The sequence below is a fragment of the Oncorhynchus kisutch genome, linkage group LG24, assembly GCF_002021735.2.
Source record: "Oncorhynchus kisutch isolate 150728-3 linkage group LG24, Okis_V2, whole genome shotgun sequence".
Classification (NCBI taxonomy): Eukaryota; Metazoa; Chordata; class Actinopteri; order Salmoniformes; family Salmonidae; genus Oncorhynchus; species Oncorhynchus kisutch.
In genome coordinates, this window is record NC_034197.2 from 38,967,005 (window position 1) to 38,993,859 (window position 26,855).

The 26,855-nt window shown below is 43.2% G+C and overlaps 1 protein-coding gene and 3 non-coding genes across 6 annotated transcripts; all 4 read left to right on the forward strand.

The window, feature by feature from the left end:
• Nucleotides 1-5,296: 5,296 nt before the first annotated feature.
• Nucleotides 5,297-5,368, forward strand: trnah-gug (transfer RNA histidin (anticodon GUG)). The gene has a single exon. It is a non-coding gene; the product is annotated as a tRNA-His (tRNA).
• Nucleotides 5,369-6,038: 670 nt separating this feature from the next.
• Nucleotides 6,039-6,110, forward strand: trnah-gug (transfer RNA histidin (anticodon GUG)). The gene has a single exon. It is a non-coding gene; the product is annotated as a tRNA-His (tRNA).
• Nucleotides 6,111-6,348: 238 nt separating this feature from the next.
• Nucleotides 6,349-6,420, forward strand: trnah-gug (transfer RNA histidin (anticodon GUG)). Its single transcript has one exon. It is a non-coding gene; the product is annotated as a tRNA-His (tRNA).
• A 684-nt stretch (nt 6,421-7,104) lies between these two features.
• si:ch211-71n6.4 (para-nitrobenzyl esterase) lies at nt 7,105-26,146 on the forward strand. Of its 3 annotated transcripts, none has more exons than XM_031803766.1 (11): nt 7,118-7,203; nt 8,115-8,385; nt 9,719-10,139; nt 18,238-18,345; nt 18,671-18,867; nt 18,968-19,167; nt 19,797-19,844; nt 20,484-20,494; nt 23,240-23,407; nt 23,697-23,924; nt 24,967-26,146. In XM_031803766.1, exons 2-11 carry the CDS (start codon nt 8,122-8,124, stop codon nt 25,107-25,109), a joined length of 1,788 nt encoding a protein of 595 aa, XP_031659626.1. In that variant the 5' UTR covers nt 7,118-7,203; nt 8,115-8,121; the 3' UTR covers nt 25,110-26,146. The 3 variants fall into 3 exon arrangements, with proteins under 3 accessions (XP_031659624.1, XP_031659626.1, XP_031659625.1); XM_031803765.1 differs by lacking the exon at nt 20,484-20,494 and adding an exon at nt 7,331-7,398 and having other exon boundaries at nt 7,149-7,203; nt 19,797-19,855; nt 24,967-26,138; XM_031803764.1 differs by lacking the exon at nt 20,484-20,494 and having other exon boundaries at nt 7,105-7,203; nt 19,797-19,855.
• Nucleotides 26,147-26,855: the final 709 nt, after the last annotated feature.

A 26,855-nucleotide genomic window follows, 5' to 3' on the forward strand; every position in this document is an offset into this window, starting at 1 on the left:
TAGTATGACTCTACTGCCACCTTCTGACCAAGTGTTGTAATTACAAGCTATTGGGAGACGTTTCCATCAGCGCTGGAAAATACAGTATATGACTGACTAACTTTGTACAGGAGCCATCAACAGCAATTCAATGTCAACATTAACACTTTAAAAAATGTTTTAACATACAGTACCAGTCAAAAGTTTGGACACACCTACTCATTTAAGGGTTTTTCTTTATTTCTACTATTTTCTACATTGTAGAATAATAGTGAATACATCTTAACTATTAAATAACATATATGGAATCATGTAGTAACCAAAAAAAGACTTAAACAAATCAAAATGTATTTTAGATTCTTCAAAGTAGCCACACTTCAAAGTTGCATTGATCACAGCGTTGCACACTCTTGGCAGGTTTTTATGTGCTTAGGGTCATTGTCCTGTTGGAAGGTGAACCTTCACCCCATTGTGAGGTCCTGAGTGCTCTGGAGCAGGTTTTCATCAAAGATCTCTCTGAACTTTAATCCTTTCATCTTTCCCTCGCTCATGACTAGTCTCTCAGTCCCTGCCGCTGAAAAACATCCCCACATCATGGTGCTGTTATGTAAATCATTTACAGGTTATTTGATAGTTCACTCAAGAGCTTAGACATACCAGATCATCAAGGACAACAACCACCCGAGCCACTGCCTGTTCACCCCGCTACCATCCAGAAGGCGAAGTCATTACAGGTGCATCAAACCTGGGACCGAGAGACTGAATAACAACTTCTATCTCAAGGCCATCAGACTGTTAAACAGGCATCACTAACACAGAGAGGCTGCTACCTACAAACAGACTTGAAATCATTGGCCACTTGAGTAATGCATGATATGTAAACATTATTAAAGTGACCAGTAATCCATTTATTAATCTCACATGTATATACTGTATTTCATACCATCTATTGCATCTTTCCTATGCCACTCGGCCATCGCGCATCCATATGTATATATTGTTATTCCATGCCTTACGTATTAGGTAGTTGTGTATTAGGTAGTTGTTGTGGAATTGTTAGATCACTTGATAGATATTACTGCACTGTCAGAACTAGAAGCACAAGCATTTCACTACACTCGCAATAACATCTGCTAACCATGTGTATGTGACCAATAACATTTGATTTGATTTATAGGCAGTATTTGGTACTAATCACTACATACATGAGAAGATTCAACACTTAGTTAAACACGTTCAGTCAATGAATGGTGTGTATGAAGACCAAAACATTCAACGTCACGAGAGGATACCTCCTCCACTCTTTCACCAACCAAAAGGAATAACGGTTAACATTTCACACCAGAGCGTTCAGCACACTTGGACTATCGCAGAGAAGTGCGAAGTAATGTTAATATAATCTGGTATGTTAGGAATGATGATTGAATTAATGTCCTGGAAGTAAATTTGGCCAGGGGCATCAGGGTTTCAAAAGGTGGGTCAAGACACATCATGAAAACCAACCTCTTCTGTTCCTGTGACAGAGTACTAACGCAACACACCCACAAAGTGAGAAAATAACTATTGTTCAACTATTGAAAAATAAGGTTGGATGATGATACATAAGGGTTAATCTTATAAGCGTTTGTAAGTGCATTTATAAACGGTTAATAACTGGAGGTAAACATTAGCTCACAATTTGGCAAAAACTGACCAGTTATTGCCCTATTTTGACCAATGCGAAATATATGTTATTAATGGTTTATACGGCATTTACAAATGATTAAACAATCGTTAATAATGTAATTATAACCCCTTTGTTTACAAAAGGAACCTTATTGTAAGTGTTGCCGCGGTCTCCTGATGTGGTTTAAGCCATGTTGTGTGGACTTAGAACATCCAATTTAGTTGGTTTTTACTTTTGTTTTTTTAAAGTGTGATTTTTGTGGTACGAAAATCTGATAAAAAAAGGAAATAATACAGAAACGTCCCCCGAAAATATAGAAAAGAGAAAAACAAATACACCAGACGCGTCTCGTCCAAGGGGTGTACTTGAACATCAAGCTGCCAAAAAATTACTCAAATGTAAATGTTGTGTAAATTATTTCCCATTGGGCCAGGTGTGAAGATCTGGGGGCCTCAATCAACCAAACCAGTTTGAATAGAATGAGAAGCCCATCAACCACTGATGGTCCATCAGCAAGCCTAACGACAGAATAAATTTTTCCGCTCAAGGACATTCAGAGACTTGTTCCGAAGCCACTCCTGCGTTGTCTTCGCTGTGTGCTTAGGTTCATTGTCCTGTTGAAAGGAGAACCTTCACCACAGTCTGAGGTCCTGAGTGCTCTGGAGCAGGTTTTCTTTAAGGAGCTCTCTGTACCTTGCTCCTTTCAATCTTTCCCTCGATCCTGACTAGTCTCCAAGTCCCTGCCCTGAAAAAAATCCCCACAGCAAGATGCTGTACCCACCAATGTTCACTGTAGGGATGTTGCCAGATTTCCTCCAGACGTGACGCTTGGCATTCAGGCCAAAGAGTTCAATCTTGGTTTCATCAGACCAGAACATGTTGTTTCTCGTGGTCTGAAAGTCCTTGGGGTGCCTTTTGGCAAAGTCCAATTAGACTGTCATGTGCCTTTCACTGAGGAGTGACTTCCGTCTGACCCGGATTATGCGGCCACAACACAGAGCACTAACCACTGTATGATCATGGCGAGTTACCAGGGCTTGTGGGAGACCCCTTGAGTGGAAAGCCAAAAAGTCAGCTGTGCCTGTCCTCGTCACTGCATGCTTGAATACACCAATTTGTCCCACAGACACACAAGCACTAACTGTAATCTAACTGGCATCAAAGTGTAACGTTAGACTTTGGAATTTAACCACCTCAGCCATGTCACAGTGAAAGCCTGCTTGAGTAGATCGATTTCACCTCAACATATACAAGCCCTGGTAGCTTGCCGTGATCGTATAGTGGTTAGTACTCTGCGTTGTGGCCTCAGCATCCCTGTTCGAATCCGGGTCACGGCATTGAAATTCACAATGTCACGGCATAAGGGTTCTTTTTGAATTAGCAGGGTGAACTAAAATGAATAATTAGAGTGAATTTAGCAGAGATTGTGGAAAGGGTGCCACTGACCACTGGTGAATAAATAATTACTATACCTCTGTCGTTATAACATTAAATAAGCAGAGATTGATAACACTGTAGGTTACCATACTATACATTTAGTTTCATTGGCTACAGTTTAAAGGCAGAGTCATAAAGTGAACAGCTGTATCGGGTTAATTTTGACAACAACTAAGAGCATTGAAGCACAAAGCGAAAACTTCTCCGCCTCGTCCCGAAGCTATGCTTGGGCTGATACTCTGTGATAGTCTATCATTGTGCTCATCTGCAGAGCTGCTCATGGCGACATCATATGGCTGAGTCTCAGTTTAACTCATTCAAAAAGCGCCCTCAAGCCGTGAATCGCATTGCCATGAGCAGTACTAACCATTATATGATCACGTCAAGCTACCGGGGCTTGTGTGTGAGGGGGAGATATTAGGCTACTCAAGCATGCTGTTGCCTTGATGTGGAAAATGTGGCTAAATACCATTGTTGACTAGTTAGACTATAAATACCATTGTTGACTAGTTAGACTAGAGAGACTCAACAGTGTACTGTGTAGTAGAATAGAGTTAGTACTGACCCCTGTAGAGTATTGTGTGGTACAGTGGAATATAGTGCTCTGCTAGTGTAGAGTACAGTTCTGAGGTCTCCTTGGAATAGGAACATGCCCTCCCCTGGACAAAGATTAGCATCCATGAGGGTGACGGTCAACCTCTCCTTGATTATATCATCCAGGGGCAACATATTGGGTTCCCCCAAACTCCAGAGGATGAATCTATCATTCTCTGACCTGAACACAGGGAAAAGAGAATGGAAAGATGGGTGTGTTGGACCAGGTCTAGTTCAGGCCCACAGTATCGTCACTGTGCATATGGGACAGGAAGAACAGGCAAACATACTGACACTTCCTAACCTGCCAGAAGTCCACTGGCAGCAGAGTATAGGGTTAAGTTTACCATTCATTATTCACAGCTCTGGAGAATCATCCTCGGAAAATGACGAGAAGAGAGAGCAATGTGCCTTTCACTGAGTAGTGACTTCCGTCTTGCCACTCTACCATAAAGGCCTGATTGGTGGAGTGCTGCAGAGATGGTTGTCCTTCTGGAAGGTTCTCCCAGCTCGTTTAGTGTGACAGGGTCTAGGACTTCCAATTAAGCACCGCCACGTGCGGTCGTAGACTCCGACAATGTAAGAAATGTTTTGCCTTTATCGTGTAGTGTGGCGCCCGGTGACTGACCAATAGAAACTCGGACCAGCACTGAGTACACACACAAATTAGGATTATTGTGAATAGTCAGATTTATATAATAGTTCGATTTAAACATCTACATGCTTTGCAAGAAGAACGATTTCCCTAATAATCCTGTTTACATTTTGATAAATGCAGATTTCGCCAATCAAAATAAACTTTCTACCATGTTATTTTCGGGAAGCCTATATTATTCTTAGTTCGGACATATAAAGGTTTGTATGTGAAAAATATGGTCCAAACACACCAAGACATTCGTGAAGAGGACACGACAATGCCTATTTCCCCTCAGGAGGCTGAAAAGATTTGGCATTGGACCTCAGATCCTCAAATAATATCTAAAGCTGCACCATCGAGAGCATTTTGACTGGCTGCATCACCGCTTGGTATGGCAACTGCTCGGCATCCGACCGCAATTCGCTACAGAGGATAGTGCTTACATCACTGAGGCCGAGCTTCCTGCCATCCAGGACCTCTATACCAGGCTGTGTCAGAGGAAGGCCCAAAGAATTGTCAAAGACTCCAGCCACCTAAGTCAGTCTATGACCGGGATCTTTTATTTCAGCTCATGAAACATGGGACCAACACTTTACATGTTGTGTTAATATTTTAGATTACACAGTTAGTACTTTGAGTCATTCAAAAGGAGACTTTTTACTGTAACTTTGTGTATCAAAATGGCGTGACCCGGATTCTGCGGCCACAACACAGAGCACTAACCACTGTATGATCATGGCGAGTTTACCAGGGCTTGTGGGAGACCCCTTGAGTGGAAAGCCAAAAAGTCAGCTGTGCCTGTCCACGTCACTGCATGCTTGAATAACCCAATTTGTCCCACAGACACACAAGCACTAACTGTAATCTAACTGGCATCAAAGTGTAACGCTAGACTTTGGAATTTAACCACCTCAGCCACGTCACAGTGAAGGCCTGCTTGAGTAGATCGATTTCACCTCCACTTATACAAGCCCTGGTAGCTCGCCGTGATCGTATAGTGGTTAGTACTCTGCGTTGTGGCCGCAGCAACCCCGGTTCGAATCCGGGTCACGGCATTGAAGTTCACAATGTCACGGCATAAGGGCTCTTTTTGACTTAGCAGGGTGAACTAAACTGAATAATTAAAGTGAATTTAGCAGAGATTGTGGAATGGGTGCCACTGACCACTGGTTAATAAATAATTACTATACCTCTTCGTTATAACATTAAATAAGCAGAGATTGATAACAGTGTAGGTTACAGTATCGTCACTGCATATGGGACAGGAAGAACAGGCTAACATACTGACACTTCCTAACCTGCCAGAAGTAGCAGCAGAGTATAGGGTTAAGTTTACCATTCATTATTCACAGCTCTGGAGAATCATCCTGGTAAAATGACATTATATACGTTATATATTCATTTATGTTGCTAGGAAAGATATATTATGCTAACATTTGTAACGTTAGGCCTACTTGCTGCAGTAGCTTGCTTGCTATAAAAACAGTAGTTTGTCGATAAACTATACTGTCTGCATAGTAGCAGAACATATATTTCAAAAGAGAATGAATTTAACAAAAATACATCTTACAAAGACTTGAACAGATAACATTATGATTACTCGCGTTACATGGCATGTTAAGAGACAAAACATCAAGATAATTCTGCATGAACGCTAATCCACGTCACTGTAGGTTTCACTTAATATCGCAAGGTCTCCCTTATGGCGCATGGCCCTGGTAGCTCGCCGTGATCGTATAGTGGTTAGTACTCTGCGTTGTGGCCGCAGCAACCCCGGTTCGAATCCGGGTCACGGCATTGCGATACACAATGTCACGGCAAAAGGGCTCTTTTAAATCATTAGAGGTACATTGCTAACTACATTTTAGTTGGTCTATTTATATTTTCTTCCCGTCAGGTAAACTGTCTAACTCGAGGCACCGGTTCCTAACTACCCGCAACTGAGTTTCTAGTTAAAGCCCATGTCGTTGCATGGCTGTTTGTGCATGTTTGAATAGCTCCAAATCTCTGCGCAACACACGAGCCCTGGTAGCTCGCCGTGATCGTATAGTGGTTAGTACTCTGCGTTGTGGCCGCAGCAACCCCGGTTCGAATCCGGGTCACGGCATTGCGATACACAATGTCACGGCAAAAGGGCTCTATTTTTGAAGCGTTGATTCATGGTAAACTGACTGGCTGGTTTATTATGTCATTCTGATATTTCTCCCTTTTGGGGTTGGCTAACCAGCGAATATTATCACATCAATGAGTAGTGAAAAAAGAATGACAGACAAAACTGTAAGTTAGCTAAATTAGTAACAACAAGTGTGGGGAAACATCTAGCTAATATGCAGGATATGTACCCATCTTCAGCCCAGATAAAACACACTTGGGAAAGCACGTGGGGACCGTGTGGGTACTCCAAAAATATGATCATGCATAAGGAGAAATGGATTGAAAAAGTTTGGTCGATGCAATGCAAAATATACAGTATGGACTGTCAGTCATAGTATGCGTTCAGCTCATTTCCCAGTTTCAAATCAAATCAAGCTTCATTTATACAGCAAATAATAATTCGTTCTTAACTGACTTTCTTAGATATATAAATAGTAAAAGTACTATTTAAGTATTTTTGGCGGGGTATCTGTACTTTACTTTATTTGTACTTTCCTTTAGTCGTTTTCTATTAAGGTTTACTTTTACTCAAGTATGACAATTGTGCACTTTTTTAAACCTCTGAATGTGTTTCATTTATGAAGTCATAAATGTGCTATAGACATCCCCTTATAATGTAGGCTTCCCCTTTAAATATGAAGAAAAAACAAGTTGTTACCCAGCAGCCATTTTTAGTTGAGGGATCACACACAGTAGCTGCGTCAAAAGTTGTTTTTGAACAACTGGATTGAATATTGTAAGTTATCATTGCATACGTTATGGCAACATTTCTATAAACGGTATTTTAGACTTGTCGTGTTTTTCTAGACTACAATGGAAGTTAATGTTTATGAAGTTTGTTTACATTGTTTTGTTTCATGTAGTTTAACGGTAGGCATTCCTGAGACAAGTCAAATGATCCTTTAAAAGCAGTTAGAAATCCTGCCTTAGTGTGAGTAATAATATTGTTTATCATCATTGCCATGCATGAAACTCCTATCATCTTTAAATAAATAACGCGATTTTGTAATGAGGTGATTTTAGAATTTCCTTCTTTGGGGATATGGTGTGCCCATGAACGATTGCAACATTGTTTCACAGGACGTGGGAAGCCAGCGTTGCTGCTTTTAACTGCGCGCTCGATCCTCTTAACAATGCAATAAGGAAATTCGCTCACATAGGCGTCACCTGAAGTCTTAACTATTGTGGATGAACATTGCACTTGATTGTTCTCAATACTATTCTTCATCTAATTTACATTGGCTTTGACATATCAATTAGCCATACAGTTATAGATTATTTATCATCAATTTACTATGCTACCTATTAACCCGTTACAAACACATTATAAACCGTCTGCTACTTTTCAAGTACACTAGTGATAGCGTTATTATTGTGTCGCTTGGATACACTCAGATTACAAGAGGCCATGAACAAGAGTGTTTTGGTAGGGGGCTAGCCATATTCGTTTATGGGGGCTAGGGGTTCGTTTGGGATGGTGTGTAATTCAAAAGAATGACAAATTCTCCACTTCACTTTAAAGGTTCAATTAAAACTAAATTGGAATTTACCCTAATCCTGCATGTTGTCCTAAAACTGCCTTATTGGCCTAATCTACTGTGCAAATCCCTGCTCCTCACTGATCTCCCCTGTGTGCTTCCCTCATAGAGCCAAGATGAATGAGGACGTGTTTGAGGTCCCAGAGGGGACAGAGTATCGTTATCTGGTACAAGAGGAAGGAGAGGAGGAGGTGCAGTATGTGCGTCGCAGACACTACGTCAGCCCATTCCTGGTCCTGTCCAGACGCTGCATCTTCCTCGTCTGCCTGGGGGTGCTATCCCTGCTCACCTTGGCTGGGTACCTGGCCTACGTGGCCCAGACGCTGCCCCCTGGCTCAGCCCAGGTCACTACTGACTGTGGAGAGTTCCAGGGGAGACAGGTGGGTTGATGTCTGCACATTGTTGGTGGAAAGAGTAGAAACAATGTTCAGCTTTACAACAACAACAACAACAAACTATGTTCAGCCATATTAAACATTTTTAACCAATTGTACTGTATGGTTTCTCCCCCATATGCCTACAATGTAAAGAGCATTGAGACCTAATAGAACAGGGATCATCAATTAGATTCAGTCGCAGGCCGTTTATTTTTTTTATTCAGCGGGTGGTCACGGGGCTGGAACATAATTACAAATCATTTGTAAACTGCAAATCGACCGCAAGAAGCCCAAACGGATATAATATTTGACTAAAACATAATTATTTCAAAACATACACTCAGTGGCCAGTTTATTAGGTACACCACCCTGTTCACCCCGTGATGTGATCGTCGGTGCCAGGCGCGCCGGTTCCAGTATCTCAGAAACGGCTGTCCGACTGGGCTTTTCACCCACGACATTGTCTAGGTTTTTACCGAGAATAGTGCGACAAACAAAAAAACAGTCAGCGGCAGTCCTGTGGGCGAAAACAGCACGTTGATGAGAGGTCAAAGGAGAACGGCAAGATAACAAGCGGGGCCACAAACAGGCAAATAACGGAGCAGAACGGCATCTTGGAAACGCACAACTCGTCAGTTCCTGTCACGGTTGGGCTATTGTGGAAGACAGCCACACTGTGTTCCACTCCTACCAGCTAAAAACAAGAAGAAGTGTCTCCAGGGGGGAGACACTGGACAATGAAGGAATGGAAAAACATTGCCTGGTCCAACGAATCCCGGATTCCTGTTGCGTCATAATGATGGCAGAGTCAGGATTTGGTGTGAGCAGCGTGAGTCCATGGCCCCATCCTGCCTGGTGTCAACGGTACAGGCGGGTGGCGGTGGTGTATTGATGTGGGGAATGTTTTCCTGGCACATGTTATGTCCCTTGATACCAATTGACGAACGAACATTTCCGACACCTTGTATAACCCACGCCCCGAAGAATTCAGGCTGTTCTGGAGGAAAAGGGGGGTCTGACCCAAGATGGGTGTATCTAATAATCTGTCCACTGAGTGTATATCTATTATGCATGGGAATACTTTGAAACAGATTTCCAAAATTAAAATCAATTGAAGCTGATTTGCTTGTATTTTTTACAGTCTTTTATGTCCAACAATAAAATTTGAAAAAACAAGATCACCGCCTGTTGGGGAACCCTGTAATAGAAGATGGTAAAGGATTGAGGAGTGGAATGTTTCAGTGACATGTGCCTTGACCATGTGGGCTTATACGGAATTACCTCCAGTGAACACTCATAGTTAATGAAACACTATTGGTTGTCTTTGTCATTGCAGAGGAATGGGGCCTACTCGTTCAAGGGCCTCCCGTACGCTGCTCCCCCCATTGGGGAACGTCGCTGGGCCCCTCCAGCCAAACCCTGGTGTGGGAACGGTGTGGGGGATGCCACCCGCTTCCGCAGCAAGTGTCCCCAGGTGCAGCCGCTTTCAGACACGGGGAAGGTGATTGGCCAGGAGAGCTGCCTCTTCCTGAACGTGTGGACCCCCACCCTGAGCCCCGACGCTGCCCTACCCGTCATGGTCTGGATCCATGGGGGCTACCTTCACATGCTTAGTGGCGGAGAGGAGGGCTACTCTCCCACAGAGGAGCTAGCAGCCCAGACAGGGATGGTCTATGTCAGCTTTAACTACAGGCTCAACGCATTTGGGTTCCTGGCCCTGGAGCTACTGAGGGAGGGCTCCCCCACCAATACCTCTGGTCAGTCTCTAGCAGTTGGCACATTAAAGTTTTTACAGTATTGCCAAACGAGGTCTTGATGTCTCAAGCAGTTTCACACAACATAGATCATGTTGTATGTATTTAAGATATGATAATAGGAAGGTTTTAATCTTTTAACAAGCTATTTCTAACACCAACAGAGTGATGAAATATTCATGATGTTTATGTTTGTTCTCTCAGTGACGTTGTTTAAAATTGTGTATATCTATTTAATGAGCTTTAATGTGATTTGGATAGCTGGAGGTGATATACAGTGCATTCGAAAAGTATTCAGACCCCTGCACATTTTGTTACGTTACAGCCTTCTGAAATGGATTAAATTGTTTTATTTTCCATCAATCTACACACAATACCCCATAATGACAAAGGAAAAACGTTTTTTTTTTTTTTACATTTCTATGAAATATCACATTTACATAAGGATTCAGACCCTTTACTCAGTACTTTTTTTGAAGCGATTACAGCCTTGAGTCTTCTTGGGTATGACGTTACAAGCTTGGCACACCTGTATTTGGGGAGTTTCTCCCATTCTTCTCTGCAGGTCCTCTCAAGCTCTGTCAGGTTGGATGGGGAGCGTCGCTGCGCAGCTATTTTCAGATCTCTCCAGAGATGTTCAATCAGGCTCTGGCTGGGCCACTCAAGGACATTCAGAGACATTCAGACCCAAAGCCACTCCTGCATTGTCTTGGCTGTGTGCTTAGGTTGATTGTCCGGTTGGAAGGTGAACCTTCACCCCAGTCTGAGGTCCTTAGCTCTCTGGAGCAGGTTTTCATCGAGGATCTCTGTACTTTTCTCCGTTCATCTTTCCCTCGATCCTGACGCTGAAAAACATCCACACACCATGATGCTGCCACCACAATGCTTCACTGTAGGGATGATATTGACCAGGTGATGAATGGTGTCTGGTTTCCTCCAGACATGACGCTAGGCATTCAGGCCAAAGAGTTCAATCTTGGTTTCATCAGACCAGAGAATCTTGTTTCTTATGGTGTGAAAGTCCTTTTCGGCAAAATCCAAATGAGCTGTCATGTTCCTTTTAATGAGGAGTGGCTTCTGTCTGGCCACTCTACCATAAAGGCCTGATTGGTGGAGTGCTGCACAGATGGTTGTCTTTCTGGATAGTTCTCCCATCTCCATAGAGGAGCTCTGTTAGAGTGACCATTGGTTTCTTGGTCACCTCCCTGACCAAGGCCCTTCTCCCCCGATTGCTCAGTTTGGCCGACGGCCAGCGCTAGGAAGAGCCTTGGTGGTTCCAAACTTCTTCCATTAAGAATGATGGAGGCCACTGTTCTTGGGGACCATCAATGCTGCAGACATTTTTTGGTACCCTTCCAAAGATCTGTGCCTCGACACAATCCTGTCTCATAGCTCTACGGACAATTCCTTCGACCTCATGGCTTGTTTTTCGCTCTGACATTCACTGTGGGACCTTATATAGACAGTTGTGTGCCTTTCCATATCATGTCCAATCAATTGAATTTACCACAGGTGGACTCCAAGTTGTAGAAAAATCTCAGGGATGATACTAACAGCTAGTTTCCGGCCCCGGCCTGCTAACTGCTAGCTTACCTGCCCGGTCTGTAACTGCTAGCTTGTTTAGCCCCGGCCTACTAACTGTTAGCTTGTTAGCATCGGCCTGCTAACTGTCTGAATCGTTATGTCCCCAGCAATCCCAACCACTTACTGGACCCATATGTTCACTTGGCTACGCATGCCTCTCTCTAATATTGTCCTGTCCTGGTTAGTGATTACTGTCTTATTTCACTGTAGAGCCTCTAGCCCTGCTCAATATGCCTTAACCAACCATGTTGTTCCACCTCCTATATATGCGATGACGTCACCTGGTTTAAACATCTCTAGAGACTATATCTCTCGCTTCATTACTCAATGCCTAGGTTTTCCTCCAATGTACTCACATCCTACCTCTGTACACTATGCCTTGAATCTATTTTATCGTGCCCAGATACCTGCTCCTTTTACTCTCTGTTCTGAACGTGCTAGACGGCCAGTTCGTATAGCCTTTAGCCGTACCCTTATCCTACTTCTCCTCTGTTCCTCTGGTGATGTAGAGGTTAATCCAGGTGCTGCAGTGCCTAGCTCCACTCCCACCCCCCATGTGCTCTCATTTGTTGACTTCTGTAAATGTAAAAGCTACTGCAGAGATAGCCTGCAGAGTTCTGTATTACTATCCAAGTCTGTCCCCAAACAATTTGAGCTTCTACTTCTAAAAATTCACCTTTCCAGAAACAAGTCTCTCACTGTTGCCGCTTGCTATAGACCTCCCTCTGCCCCCAGCTGTGCCCTCGATACCATATGTGAATTGATTGCCCCCCATCTATCTTCTGAGCTTGTGCTACTAGGTGACCTAAACTGGGAAATGCTTAACACCCCGGCCATCCTACAAACTAAGCTTGATGCCCTCAATCTCAAACAAATTATCAATGAACCTACCAGGTTCAACCACAAATCAGTAAACACGGGCACCCTCATAGATGTCATCCTAACTAACTCGCCCTCAAAATACACCTCTGCTGTTTTCAATCAAGATCTCATCGATCACTGCCTCATTGCCTGCATCCGTAATGGGTCTGCGGTCAAACGACCACCCCTCATCACTGTCAAACGCTCCCTAAAACACTTCTGCGAGCAGGCCTTTCTAATCGACCTGGCCGGGGTATCCTGGAATGACATTGACCTCATCCCGTCAGTAGATGATGGCTGGCTATTCTTTAAAAGTGCCTTCCTCACCATCTTAAATAAGCATGCCCCTCTTAAAAAATGTAGAACTAGGAATAGATATAGTCCTTGGTTCACTCCAGACCTGTCTACCCTTAACCAGCACAAAAACATCCTGTGGCGTTCTGCATTAGCATCGAATAGCCCCCGTGATATGCAACTTTTCAGGGAAGTTAGGAACAAATATACACAGGTAGTTAGAAAAGCTAAGGCAACTTTTTCAAACAGAAATTTGCATCCTGTAGTACTAACTCAAAAAGTTCTGGGACACTGTAACGTCTATGGAGAATAAGAGCACCTCATCCCAGCTGCTCTGAGGCTAGGAAACACTGTCACCACCGATAAATCCACTATAATTGAGAATTCCAATAAGCATTTCTCTACGGCTGGCCATGCTTTCCACCTGGCTACTCCTACCCCGGTCATCTGCCCGGCACCCTCCACAGCAACCCGCCCAAGCCCCCACCATTTCTCCTTTACCCAAATCCAGATAGCTGATGTTCTGAAAGAGCTGCAAAATCTGGACCCTTACAAATCAGCCGGGCTAGACAATCTGGACCCTCTCTTACTAAAAAATATCTGCCGAAATTGTTGCAACCCCTATTACTAGCCTGTTCAACCTCTCTTTCGTGTCGTCTGAGATTCCCAAAGATTGGAAAGCTACTGCGGTCATCCCCCTCTTCAAAGGGGGTGATACTCTAGACCCAAACTGCTACAGACCTATATCTATCCTACCCTGTCTTTCTAAGGTCTTCGAAAGCCAAATTATGTGGCAGGGTCTACAGTCAATCACGGATTACAAAAAGAAAACCAGCCCCGTCACAGACCAGGATGACTTGCTCCCCCAGGCAGACTAAATAACTTTTTTGCCCACTTTGAGGACAATACAGTGCCACTGACACGGCCCGCAACCAAAACCTGCGGACTCTCCTTCACTGCAGCCGACGTGAGTAAAACATTTAAACCTGTTAACCCTTGCAAGGCTGCCAGCCCAGACGGCATCCCCAGCCGCGTCCTCAGAGCATGCGCAGACCAGCTGGCTGGTGTGTTTACAGACATATTCAATCAATCCTTATCCCAGTCTGCTGTTCACACATGCTTCATGATTGTGGACTTTGGGAAACAGCAGAGGGAGCACCCCCCTATCCACATCGATGGGACAGTAGTGGAGAGGGTAGTAAGTTTTAAGTTCCTCGGCGTACACATTACGGACAAACTGAATTGGTCCACCCACACAGACAGCGTCGTGAAGAAGGCGCAGGAGCGCCTCTTCAACCTCAGGAGGCTGAAGAAATTCGGCTTGTCACCAAAAGCACTCACAAACTTCTACAGATGCACAATCGAGAGCATCCTGTCGGGCTGTATCACCGCCTGGTACGGTAACTGCTCCGCCCACAACCGTAAGGCTCTCCAGAGGGTAGTGAGGTCTGCACAACGCATCACTGGGGGCAAACTAACTGCCCTCCAGGACACCTACACCACCCGATGTCACAGAAAGCCCATAAAGATCATTGAGGACAACAACCACCCGAGCCACTGCCTGTTCACCCCGCTATCATCCATATGGCGAGGTCAGTACAGGTGCATCAAAGCAGGGACCGAGAGACTGAAAAACAGCTTCTATCTCAAAGCAATCAGACTGTTAAACAGCCACCACTAACATTGAGTGGCTGCTGCCAACACACTCACTCAACTCCAGCCACTTTGATAATGGGAATTGATGGAAATTGATGTAAAATATATCACTAGCCACTTTAAACAATGCTACGTAATATAATGTTTACATACCCTACATTACTCATCTCATATGTATATGTATATACTGTACCCTATATCATCTACTGCATCTTTATGTAATACAGTGGGGCAAAAAAGTATTTAGTCAGCCACCAATTGTGCATGTTCTCCCACTTAAAAAGATGAGAGAGGCCTGTAATTTTCATCATAGGTACACTTCAACTATGACAGACAAAATGAGAAAAAAAATCCAGAAAATCACATTGTAGGATTTTTTGGATTTATTTGCAAATTATGGTGGAAAATAAGTATTTGGTCAATAACAAAAGTTTATCTCAATACTTTGTTATATACCCTTTGTTGGCAATGACAGAGGTCAAACGTTTTCTGTAAGTTTTCATAAGGTTTTCACACACTGTTGCTGGTATTTTGGCCCATTCCTCCATGCAGATCTCCTCTAGAGCAGTGATGTTTTGGGGCTGTTGCTGGGCAACACGGACTTTCAACTCCCTCCAAAGATTTTCTATGGGGTTGAGATCTAGAGACTGGCTAGACCACTCCAGGACCTTGAAATGCTTCTTACGAAACCACTCCTTCGTTGCCCGGGCAGTGTGTTTGGGATCATTGTCATGCTGAAAGACCCAGCCACATTTCATCTTCAATGCCCTTGCTGATGGAAGGAGGTTGTCACTCAAAATCTCACGATACATGGCCCCATTCATTCTTTCCTTTACATGGATCAGTCGTCCTGGTCCCTTTGCAGAAAAACAACCCCAAAGCATGATGTTTCCACCCCCATGCTTCACAGTAGGTATGGTGTTCTTTGGATGCAACTCAGAATTCTTTGTCCTCCAAACACGACGAGTTGAGTTTTTACCAAAAAGTTCTATTTTGGTTTCATCTGACAGCGAAAACACAACATATATTTATGTTAAATGACCACCAAATTCAAAAACACACACAGCGATTTTTCACAGTCACAAAAGCATAAATATAGATAAAATGAATCACTAACCTTTGATTATCTCCATCAGATGACACTCATAGGACATCATGTTATACACGTATTGTGTGTTTTGTTCGATAATGTGCATATATATATATATATACAAAAAATCTCAGTTTACATTCGGCGCTTTACATGCAGTAATGTTTTGATTCCAAAACATCCGGTGATTTTGCAGAAATACTCACAATAAACATTGATAAAAGATGCAAGTGTTATTCACAGAATTAAAGATAAACGTATCCTCTATGCAACCACGGTGTCAGATTTAAAACAAACTGTACGGAAAAATAATAATCTGAGAACGGCGCTCAGAACCCAAAGAAATAGCCGCCATTTTGGCGTCAACAGAAGCTACAAAAAACACTATAAATATTCACTTACCTTTAAATATCTTCGTCAGAAGGCAGTTCCAGGAATCCCAGTTCGACAATAAATGACTGATTTGTTCCATAAAGCCCATAATTTAGCCACTTGTTGTTAGCTTGTTCAGCCCAGCATTCAACCCTCAAAAAGCATGAGCAATTCCTCCAGACAAAAACTCAAAAAGTTCCGTTACAGGTCACAGAAACAAGTCAAATGATGTATGCAATCCATATTTAGGATGTTTTAAACATTAATCAGCAATAAGATTCCAACCGGAGAATTTCATTGTCTGAAGAAAGGCATTGGAACTCAAGAACACTCTCTCGTGACCGCGCGCAATGAGGCTTTCTGCCAGACCACCCACTCAAAGAGCTATTATGAGCCCCTCCTTTATAGTGGAATCATACAACCAGAATCTAAAGACGGTGACATCTTGTGGAAGCCCTAGGAAGTGCATAAACATCCATATCTAAGATGGACATCCAATGGCAATGTCTTCTAAATTGAGTTCTCACTTCCTGTTTGGATTTCTTCTCAGGTTTTTGTCTGCCATATGAGTTCTGTTATACTCACAGACATAATTCAAACAATTTTAGAAACGTCAGAGTGTTTTCTATCCACCAGTAATAATAATATGCATATATTCCCATCTGGGAAAGAGTAGGAGGCAGTTTACTCTGGGCACGCCTTTCATCCAAAAGTGAAAATGCTGCCCCCTAGCCCCAACAGGTTTTAAACAGCCACCACTAACATTGAGTGGCTGCTGCCAACCCACTGACTCAACTCCAGTCACTTTAATAATGGGAATTGATGGAAATTGATGTAAAATATATCACTAGCCACTTTAAACAATGCTACTTAATATAATGTTTACATACCCTACATTACTCATCTCATATGTATATGTATATACTGTAACCTATATCATCTACTGCATCTTTATGTAATACAGTGGGGCAAAAAAGTATTTAGTCAGCCACCAATTGTGCAAGTTCTCCCACTTAAAAAGATGAGAGAGGCCTGTAATTTTCATCATAGGTACACTTCAACGATGGCAGACAAAATTAGAGAAAAAAATCCATAAAATCACATTGTAGGATTTTTTATGAATTTATTTGCAAATTATGGTGGAAAATAAGTATTCATCTTCTGCACATCTACCATTCCAGTGTTTAATTGCTATATTGTAATTACTTTGCCACCATAGCCTATTTATTGCCTTAACTTACCTCATTTGCACTCACTGTATATAGACTTTTTGTTTTCTTTTGTTCTACTGTATTATTGACTGTATGTTTTGTTTATTCCATGTGTAAGTCTGTGTTGTTGTATGTGTCGAATTGCTACGCTTTATCTTGGCCAGGTCGCAGTTGTAAATGAGAACTTGTTCTCAACTAGCCTACCTGGTTAAATAAAGGTGTTCTCAACTAGCCTACCTGGTTAAATAAAGGTGTTCTCAACTAGCCTACCTGGTTAAATAAAGGTGTTCTCAACTAGCCTACCTGGTTAAATAAAGGTGTTTTCAACTAGCCTACCTGGTTAAATAAAGGTTAAATAAATTAAAAATAATAATAAATGATCAATGGAAACAGGATGCACCTGAGCTTAATTTCGACTCTCATAGCCAAAGGTCTGAATACTTATGAAAATAAGGTATTTCTATTTTTATTTATAATAAATGTGCAAAAAAATCTAAAAACCTGTTTTGGCTTTGTCATTATGGGGTATTGCCTGTAGACTGAAGAGGTAAAGATGGATTTAATCCATTTTAGAATAAGGCTATAATGTAATTAAATGGGGAACAAGTGAAGGCGTCTGAATACTTTCCCAATGCACTGTATTTGTCTGCTTGATAAAAAGTTAATATTTTTCTTTCTCATGGTCACTATACCATTTATGCTTTACACACACACATATATATACACACACACACACAAACACACACATACAGCTTGATATGGAACGACCCATAAAATCACATAAATACATTGTTTTCACATTCACGCACAGTCATCGGTGAGAACAGAAAGATTCCATATCTGAATACCCCCTATTTCCCTTCTGATCTGAAAGGGTTCAGGGTATTGACACCAGGAACCTTTAGGTACACTAGGCTAGATGGAGCTTCTGAAAATAGGAACTAGGACATAGGAAAACGAGGCCACATCAAAGCGGTATTTCGACGTGATTTTAATCTCTAATTGGTTCCCCCCCCCCCCCCCCCCCACCCAGGAAACTATGGCTTCATGGACCAGATAGCTGCTCTGCAGTGGGTCCAGAGGAACATCAAGGTGTTTGGAGGAGACCCCAGTAAAGTCACCATATTTGGTCAAAGCTCAGGTAATAAATACCAGCTATTATAAGCCTCTATGGGCTACGTGAGTATACTGTCAATGAAGTATGAATGAACATTTAGTTAGTGTGCACCTTTTTCTTTTTTGTTATAATACAACCATTTTTACCGAATATTGAAAAGGATGAAAACAAAATATGCTACTTTATGTTAGCATGTGCTTGTAGCAGTATAGTTGGCTGAAGGAATGAACACAGCTTCCTTAACTGCTTTAGAATTTTTAACCCTAACCCTCATTGTCTACTCTCTTCCCATCACCCTTCCACACACACACACACACACACACACACACACACACACACACACACACAGGTGGGACGTCGGTGTGGACTCTGATGATGTCTCCGCTGGCAAAGGGTCTGTTTCGTGCGGCGGTGGATATGAGCGGCTCCTATGTGTATAGCGCATCACTGGAGAAGGCAGAGGCAGACAACCTGCTATTCCTGAACAAGACTGGCTGCAATGACCTGGCCTGCCTCCGGAAGCTCTCCACCACACTGATACTACGGGTACAGACAGTACGACAACGTAAACTGTAAAATCTGCCTTAAGGGAGAAACGGGCTTCATGTGGGTCTCTCTCTCTTTATCTCTCTCCACTCCGCTCTAGGCCATCCCATGGAAGGAGTACCCGTCATGGGGGGCAGATGATCTGATGGACCTGCCCACTAAGGACAGCTTTGTGGGGCCCGTAGCAGTGGTGGACAGGCATGTCCTCCCAGCTCCTCCCTTTGAGATGTGGGAGAAAGGAGGAGTCTTCAACGATGTTCCATTCCTCATAGGGACCACTGAGCAGGAGACTGACTTTTTGTAAGTATTATGCGTGGGCTGGAAAAAATGTATTATCTACAGAAGCTGTCCTAGAAATACACAATTCACTTCATAATCGTATGTGTGTGTGCGTGCGTGTGCGTGTGTGTGCGTTTGTGTGTGTGTGTGTGCGCTTGTGTGTGTGTGTGCGCGTTTGTGTGTGTGTGTGCGTTTGTGTGTGTGTGTGCGTTTGTGTGTGTGTGTGCGTTTGTGTGTGTGTGTGCGCGTTTGTGTGTGTGTGTGCGTTTGTGTGTGTGTGTGCGTTTGTGTGTGTGTGCGTGTGTGTGTGTGTGCGTTTGTGTGTGTGTGTGCGCATTTGTGTGTGTGTGTGCGCGTTTGTGTGTGTGTGTGCGTTTGTGTGTGTGTGCGTGTGTGTGTGTGTGTGTGCGTTTGTGTGTGTGTGTGTGTGTGTGTGCGTTTGTGTGTGTGTGTGCGTTTGTGTGTGTGTGCGTGTGTGTGTGTGTGTGCGTTTGTGTGTGTGTGTGCGTTTGTGTGTGTGTGTGCGCGTTTGTGTGTGTGTGTGCGTTTGTGTGTGTGTGTGCGTTTGTGTGTGTGTGCGTGTGTGTGTGTGTGCGTTTGTGTGTGTGTGTGTGTGTGTGTGTGCGTGCGTGTGTGTGTGTGCACTTTAGCCCACCATATGAGAATATCTCCATGTGGACATGGGGAGACTACGGGTGGTTTGTGACAGGTAAGAATACGGTAACCTCGGGGTCAATATCTCCATGTGGACATGGGGAGACTACGGGTGGTTTGTGACAGGTAAGAATACGGTAACCTCGGGGTCAATATCTCCATGTGGACATGGGGAGACTACGGGTGGTTTGTGACAGGTAAGAATACGGTAACCTCGGGGTCAATATCTCCATGTGGACATGGGGAGACTACGGGTGGTTTGTGACAGGTAAGAATACGGTAACCTCAGGGTCAATATCTCCATGTGGACATGGGGAGACTACGGGTGGTTTGTGACAGGTAAGAATACGGTAACCTCGGGGTCAATATCTCCATGTGGACATGGGGAGACTACGGGTGGTTTGTGACAGGTAAGAATACGGTAACCTCGGGGTCAATATCTCCATGTGGACATGGGGAGACTACGGGTGGTTTGTGACAGGTAAGAATACGGTAACCTCGGGGTCAATATCTCCATGTGGACATGGGGAGACTACGGGTGGTTTGTGACAGGTAAGAATACGGTAACCTCGGGGTCAATATCTCCATGTGGACATGGGGAGACTACGGGTGGTTTGTGACAGGTAAGAATACGGTAACCTCGGGGTCAATATCTCCATGTGGACATGGGGAGACTACGGGTGGTTTGTGACAGGTAAGAATACGGTAACCTCGGGGTCAATATTGATCCATCTGTAAAATGCCTCATTTAGATTTGATTAGATTTTTCTCCAAGGAGGAAATTAATCTCCACATTATCAAACATCGTAGACCTGTAAGAGATCATTTTTTAAAAACACACACAAAAAAAAACAGACATTACAGTTTTTTTCGATTGCTAAACGACAGTGGACACAACTGGAGTCACATGTGCAAAACTCTAACTGCAGTCTGCACAGCAGCAGTTCATGTGGACCAAACTCTAGTTCGTTTTTCATTGCTTGAACACAGTTTTCAAAACTCTACACACTTATCCCATGACTTTAACCACAACCTGCACAACACTGGATTTACAGCACTTTGTTCAAATGCTAACACACTGCTGTCAAAACTGTGAACCACACATTCAAAACGGAATAGATTTCAGCCTTGTGCCTTTCAAACACTGCTGATTGCAATTTCAGCTGAAAGGCTAAGCAGGTGTCTTGTTTTAGACTTGTTAGTGAACACACACACATATTACAGTATATATAGGTAGAGCTCAGAAAGACTCATTTTGGAAATGGAACAAGGAAGATGGGTTCGTGGAGGGAGAAGGGTGGCAGGGAGAGGGTGGATGCGTGGAGGAAGACAAAGAAGACAAAGAGCTGTTATTTCAGATGAAATAAGGGCTACACTTATAGACCATGTCGTGAACCATGGTCTCTCATTGAGAGAGGCAGGGTTGAGGGTGCAATCCAATCTGCAAAGATCCACTGTGGCATCTGTAATGCGAATTTTCCATCATGCAAACAGGTGAGAGTTACATCCTTACAGGAATCTATTTTGTATTGCAATTATAGAATATTTACACAGATATATATTACAGTAAGTTTGACTGTAAAATATATTTTTACAACAGGACCCAAAGGCTGCCCCCAACAGGGGGAAGAGGAAAGATATTTTCAGATGCGCAGGAAAATGCTATTGTTGACATGGTTGTTGTCAACAATGCAATAAAACTGCGGGAGATTCAAGATAGAGTGCTGGCTGATAATGATATATTTGAAAATGTTAATTCTGTCAGCACAACAACTATTGCTCGAGTCCTAAAGAAACACCAAGTTACAATGAAACAGTTATACACTGTACCGTTCGAGAGAAACAGTGAACGGGTAAAAGAGCAAAGATACCAATATGTCCAGGTAAGACGTCTGAGGTTACGTACACAGCTATACAAAATATTTACAATAAAAAAAAACACTAGCATTTCTACAGTAAAACTATGCACTTACTGTTTTTCAGAGAGTAATGGAGGTGGAAGCACTGGAAAGACCACATTCATTTGTATTTATCGATGAAGCTGGATTTAACCTTGCCAAAACACGGCACAGAGGAAGGAATGTTATAGGTCAAAGGGCCACTGTGGAGGTTCCAGGCCAAAGGGGGGGAAATATCACCATGTGTGCTGCAATGGCCAATGATGGTTTGCTTCTCAACACACCACTCATTGGCCCATACAACACAGAAAGGCTTATAGCTTTCCTAGAACAGCTCTATGCTCAGCTAGTGCCAGCAGAACAGGGGGAGCCAGTAAGAAACCCCCAAGTTTTTGTCATAGTTTGTGATAACGTTGCTTTTCACCACTCTGCAGCTGTCACAGATTGGTTTGCAGCACATCACAGATTTATGGTTTTGTACCTGCCTGCATATTCACCCTTCCTCAACTCCATATGGAGGAGTTTTTCTCTGCCTGGAGGTGGAAAGTGTTTGGTCACCACCCACATGACCAAATGTCTCTTTTGGAAGCCATGCGTGCCGGCTGTGAGGACAGGAGTCCAGAGGACTGCCAGGGATGGATAAGGCACTCCAGAATGTTCTTCCCCAGTTGCAGGGCAAGAGAAAACATTAGATGTGATGTTGAAGAAAACCTGTGGCCTGATGCTAGAGAGAGGCAGGATTAGCCCCTCAATTATTTGTTCGAATTACAGTATGTACTTTTAGTTTCTACCTTTTTTTTCTCATTACTGTAATTCCGTAAATTACTACAGACTACTGAAGCAAACTGCTAATTTTCATTTACCTTAAAGAATTGTTATGTTCTAAAAAAATATATAAATCATGTGAAAGAATGTCACTCTTTTCTTTGAAGAAAATATGACTTTGTATGAAGTCACTGAAATGGTTCAAACTGTAAAGATGAAAAGTTAGTATTTTCTGTATTGGTGATGCTAGTGTTTTTACTCTCAGTGTGTTCTGAGTGACAGTGTGTGTTATCTCAGTGAGGGTTGTGCATAGTGTTTGGCTGCACTGAGTGTGTTTTGAGCCATGTGTTAAGAGTTGTGTTGCTTGGAATGAGTTTTGCAGGTGATGTGAACTGTTTAGCTCAGGTGACTGTTGGTAGTGCAGACTGTAGTTAGAGTTTTGCACATGTGACTCCAGTTGTGCCCACTGTCGTTTAGCAATCGAAAAAAACTGTAACAGATAGACAGACAGAATACTAAGACCGAACATAAAACAGTGATTACATCATAGTCTATTGAGCTGTTGAGGAAGTTTATGGCTGTGGGAAAGTAGCTCCTGCTAAACTGGGCCTTTTCTGCCTCATCACTTGTGGCCACTGAAACCCAGGAAATCCAGCATCAACTCTTTTCTCCATTACCCGCCTCTCTCTCATATTTTCAACCCTGCCGCCGTTTACAGTTTATTCCTGCTACCATATTGCCCTTTTCCCAAAGCCTCTCATCTGTGTCCCACACAGATAAACTGAGCCCCTTCAGCGAGGGTCTTCCTAAGGAGGCGTTGGATCTGTACCCAAGCTCGGCCCTGTGCCCCACTCCTGACCGCTGCCCAGAGAGGGCCTACACCACGATGGTGTCGGACATGAGGGTCACCTGCCCAAACAACGACCTGGCCAAGAAGGCTGCAGGTAGGCTACGCTGACAGCCAGGAGATTCACCTGAGCCAATGGGTTAGCATTCACTCTATGATAATGGACAGCATTTTTGTTGTTGTTGAATGGTCTCTTTAGAGAGACAGGTAGTTGTTCGGAGAAGACACCAATTAGAATGCTTTGGAAATGCCTCCTGTCCACCCTTCACCGATGTAATCACTCATCTGTTAGTGAACAGTAGTGATAGGATAAGAGTTTTGAACTGCTTGTGTGTGTGCGTGTGTTTGTTTTGTGTGTTTTGTTTTATGTGTGTGTGTGTTCCCAGCGGCCCTCCACAGTCCTGTGTATCGGTACGTGGTGACACACACTCCATCTCGTGCCGTCAACTCCTCGGAGGGTCTGTGGTCGTTCCCCAGCCGGTTCTCTTTCCACGGCCTGGACTCTTTCACCTTCTTCGGGGGTCTAGAGAAGCTGTTGGGGGGACCGCTCTCCGCCCAGGACACTGCCTTCCAGAAGCTCCTCACAGAGCACCTCGTCCACTTCGCTAAGGAGGGTGAGAGAGGGGCAGGGGCTGGAACACAAACACCTCTCCTAGATTGGTTGAACTCAGTGTTCATTCAGCTCAGACCATTGGAATTAGACATTTACCACATACCTTTCCTCATCTCTCTATCCCTCTCCTCCTTTCTTCTGTTTTCTCCATCCCTCATCTCTTTTCCTCATATCTCTATCCCTCTCCTCTCTTTCTGTTCTCTCTTTTCCTCATATCTCTATCCCTCTCCTCTCTTTCTGTTCTCTCTTTTCCTCATCTCTCTATCCCTCTCCTCCTCTCTTGTTTTCTCCATCCCTCATCTCTGTTCCTCATCTCTATCCCTCTCCTCTCTTTCTGTTCTCTCTATCCCTCATCTCTTTTCCTCATATCTCTATCCCTCTCCTCCCTTTCTGTTCTCTCCATCGATCATCTCTTTTCCTCATATCTCTATCCCTCTCCTCTCTTTCTGTTCTCTCTATCCCTCTCCTCCTCTCTTGTTTTCTCCATCCCTCATCTTTTTTCCTCATATCTCTATCCCTCTCCTCTCTTTCTGTTCTCTCTATCCCTCATCTCTTTTCCTCATATCTCTATCCCTCTCCTCTCTTTCTGTTCTCTCTATCCCTCATCTCTTTTCCTCATATCTCTATCCCTCTCCTCCTTTCTTGTTTTCTCCATCCCTCATCTCTTTTCCTCATATCTCTATCCCTCTCCTCTATTTCTGTGCTCTCTATCCCTCATCTCTTTTCCTCATATCTCTATCCCTCTCCTCTCTTTCTGTTCTCTCTATCCCTCATCTCTTTTCCTCATATCTCTATCCCTCTCCTCTCTTTCTGTTCTCTCTATCCCTCATCTCTCTTTCTGTTCTCTCTATCTACTCATCTCTCTTTCTGTTCTCTCTATCCCTCATCTCTCTTTCTGTTCTCTCTATCCCTCTCCTCTCTTTCTGTTCTCTCCATCCCTCATCTCTTTTCCTCATATCTCTATCCCTCTCCTCTCTTTCTGTTCTCTCCATCCCTCATCTCTTCTTCCGTTTGTTCCATCCCTCTCTCCTCCTCTATTGCAGGTAAGATGCCGGAGCAGTGGCCAGAGTACCCAGCAGCCACTGCTCTCCTGAACCATACCCTCTCTGTGGTCCATGATTACTCTGCTGAGCGCTGCCAACTGTGGGAGAAGAATGGCTTCTACCCCTACGCCTGGGTCAACTGACCCCTCACCCATAACTCCTACAGCACAGGACTGAATCCTACACCTGGGTCACCTAGGATGTTAGTACTGAATGTGTTCTGTGACTGTGGTGAAATGTAGATTTATTGTGGGAGTTTTGGTGTGTACAGTATTTTGCCTTCAGGTTTGTTCAAGGATAAAGTATCAGATTTAGAGAAAAGGGAAGAATGTGTTGGTATGGAAGAAGAGGATGGTCATTTTTATATTTCTGCTCTGTTTTGTGGTAGAGATGGCTGTGAAAATGTTGAAAGAGGAGACGTTATTGTGATGTGTATTATCATTATTGATACTTTTAGCTACTGTTAATTGCACTAAGATTTTAAATGAAGATGCCTACTCTTTACTTTTTTATGGAAATCTGTGGTGTGTACGTCGTACATGTATGCAATGAGGAACCATTTATTATGAGGTGCTTTTATGCTGTAGCCTATGTTATGTGTTTCTCTATTCTTCTCTTTCCATAATGTGTCTCTGTGTGGTGGATATTCAACCAGACAGAAACAGCTAGGAAGCTTTTTCTGCACGCATAAACTGTGTCACCACCGAATCATCTTCGTTCGACTTGAAAACACTTGTTTTCTTCCGACTCAAGCCTCATCAATTCAACGTAAAACACTCTTGCCTTTTCTTCAGCATCTCCGACAGCCACCGACTTGATTGGGAACAAGGGATGGTGCGCTTGTTCTTTATGTGTGAAGAGAGGGATGAAAGCCTGTGGATGACAGAGAGAGCACATGGAAGTGTTTACTTGTGTAATTAGCGTTTAGAGTTGCCTCCAATCAAAAGCTCTCTTGTTCTGTATTTTCTCCTGTCTAACAGATAGGGAGTTATATCTGTTGCTGTCTTATTGATCATTTCTGCTTTTGTTCCACTATGTGCGCTATGATAGGCAACTTATTTCAACGTTAAAATGTTCTTAGTTTTTTTTACTCAGGTAATCTGCTTTAAAATGCCATGACCTAAAATTACAGGTCATTCACATGCACTAATGCACATAATAAAACACACAAAGAATTAAAGATTTCAGTCTTTTTTCAAAATATATATTTCAAATATACAGTATGTTTCATAGCCTAGAATCAAGTTCAAACCCATCTTTATTATCCCAAGGTGAAACTTTGTAGGCAGCCAGGGACAATAGAAGAGATATGGGTTATATGAATGAGACAGTACACAGGAGATCCTGAGTTCGAATCAGAGTGGAGAATGTTCTGCTTTTCTCAACCAATGAGTCTTGAGAATTTGGAGTGATGAGAGGAGAAAAGATGTGAGGAGGATGCAATTGAGATTTTCCAATTTCACGGAAAAAGGGAACTTTTTCAAAGAATTACAACGTACCAACTGTCTCAAGTTCAGCTGGTTCTTCAGTTGATTCATTTCGAGCGCTAAATGAAGAGTTCAGCCAGCTTGTACAGGTCTCTGTCAGAGCATGAGTAGGCTTTACAAGCAATCTTTGGTAGCTCGCTGTGATCGTATAGTGTTTAGTACTCTGCGTTGTGGCCGCAGGAACCCCGGTCTGAATCCGGGTCACGGCAAAGAATTGCCATTTCAAAAGGGTTGTATTTTGAATGAGTTAAAACCTCCTGTGTGAGCTAAGAAACTCAATAACTCTTCCATTTGACAAAGTCCCCATCTCATGGTAGGTTAATTACTTACATTAACTGATTCATCTGCTTTTTCTTAGGTTTTTACCATTTTTAATCTCGAGATCCAACTGAGAAATGTAGT

Bases quoted from the DNA above. Each gene is read 5' to 3' on its own strand.
- si:ch211-71n6.4 (XM_031803764.1), top strand. From the start codon at position 8,122: ATGAATGAGGACGTGTTTGAGGTCCCAGAGGGGACAGAGTATCGTTAT. The intron at 8,386-9,718 runs GTGGGTTGATGT...TTGTCATTGCAG, and splicing joins GAGAGTTCCAGGGGAGACAG to AGGAATGGGGCCTACTCGTT. The intron at 19,856-23,239 runs GTAAGAATACGG...TGTCCCACACAG, and splicing joins CTACGGGTGGTTTGTGACAG to ATAAACTGAGCCCCTTCAGC.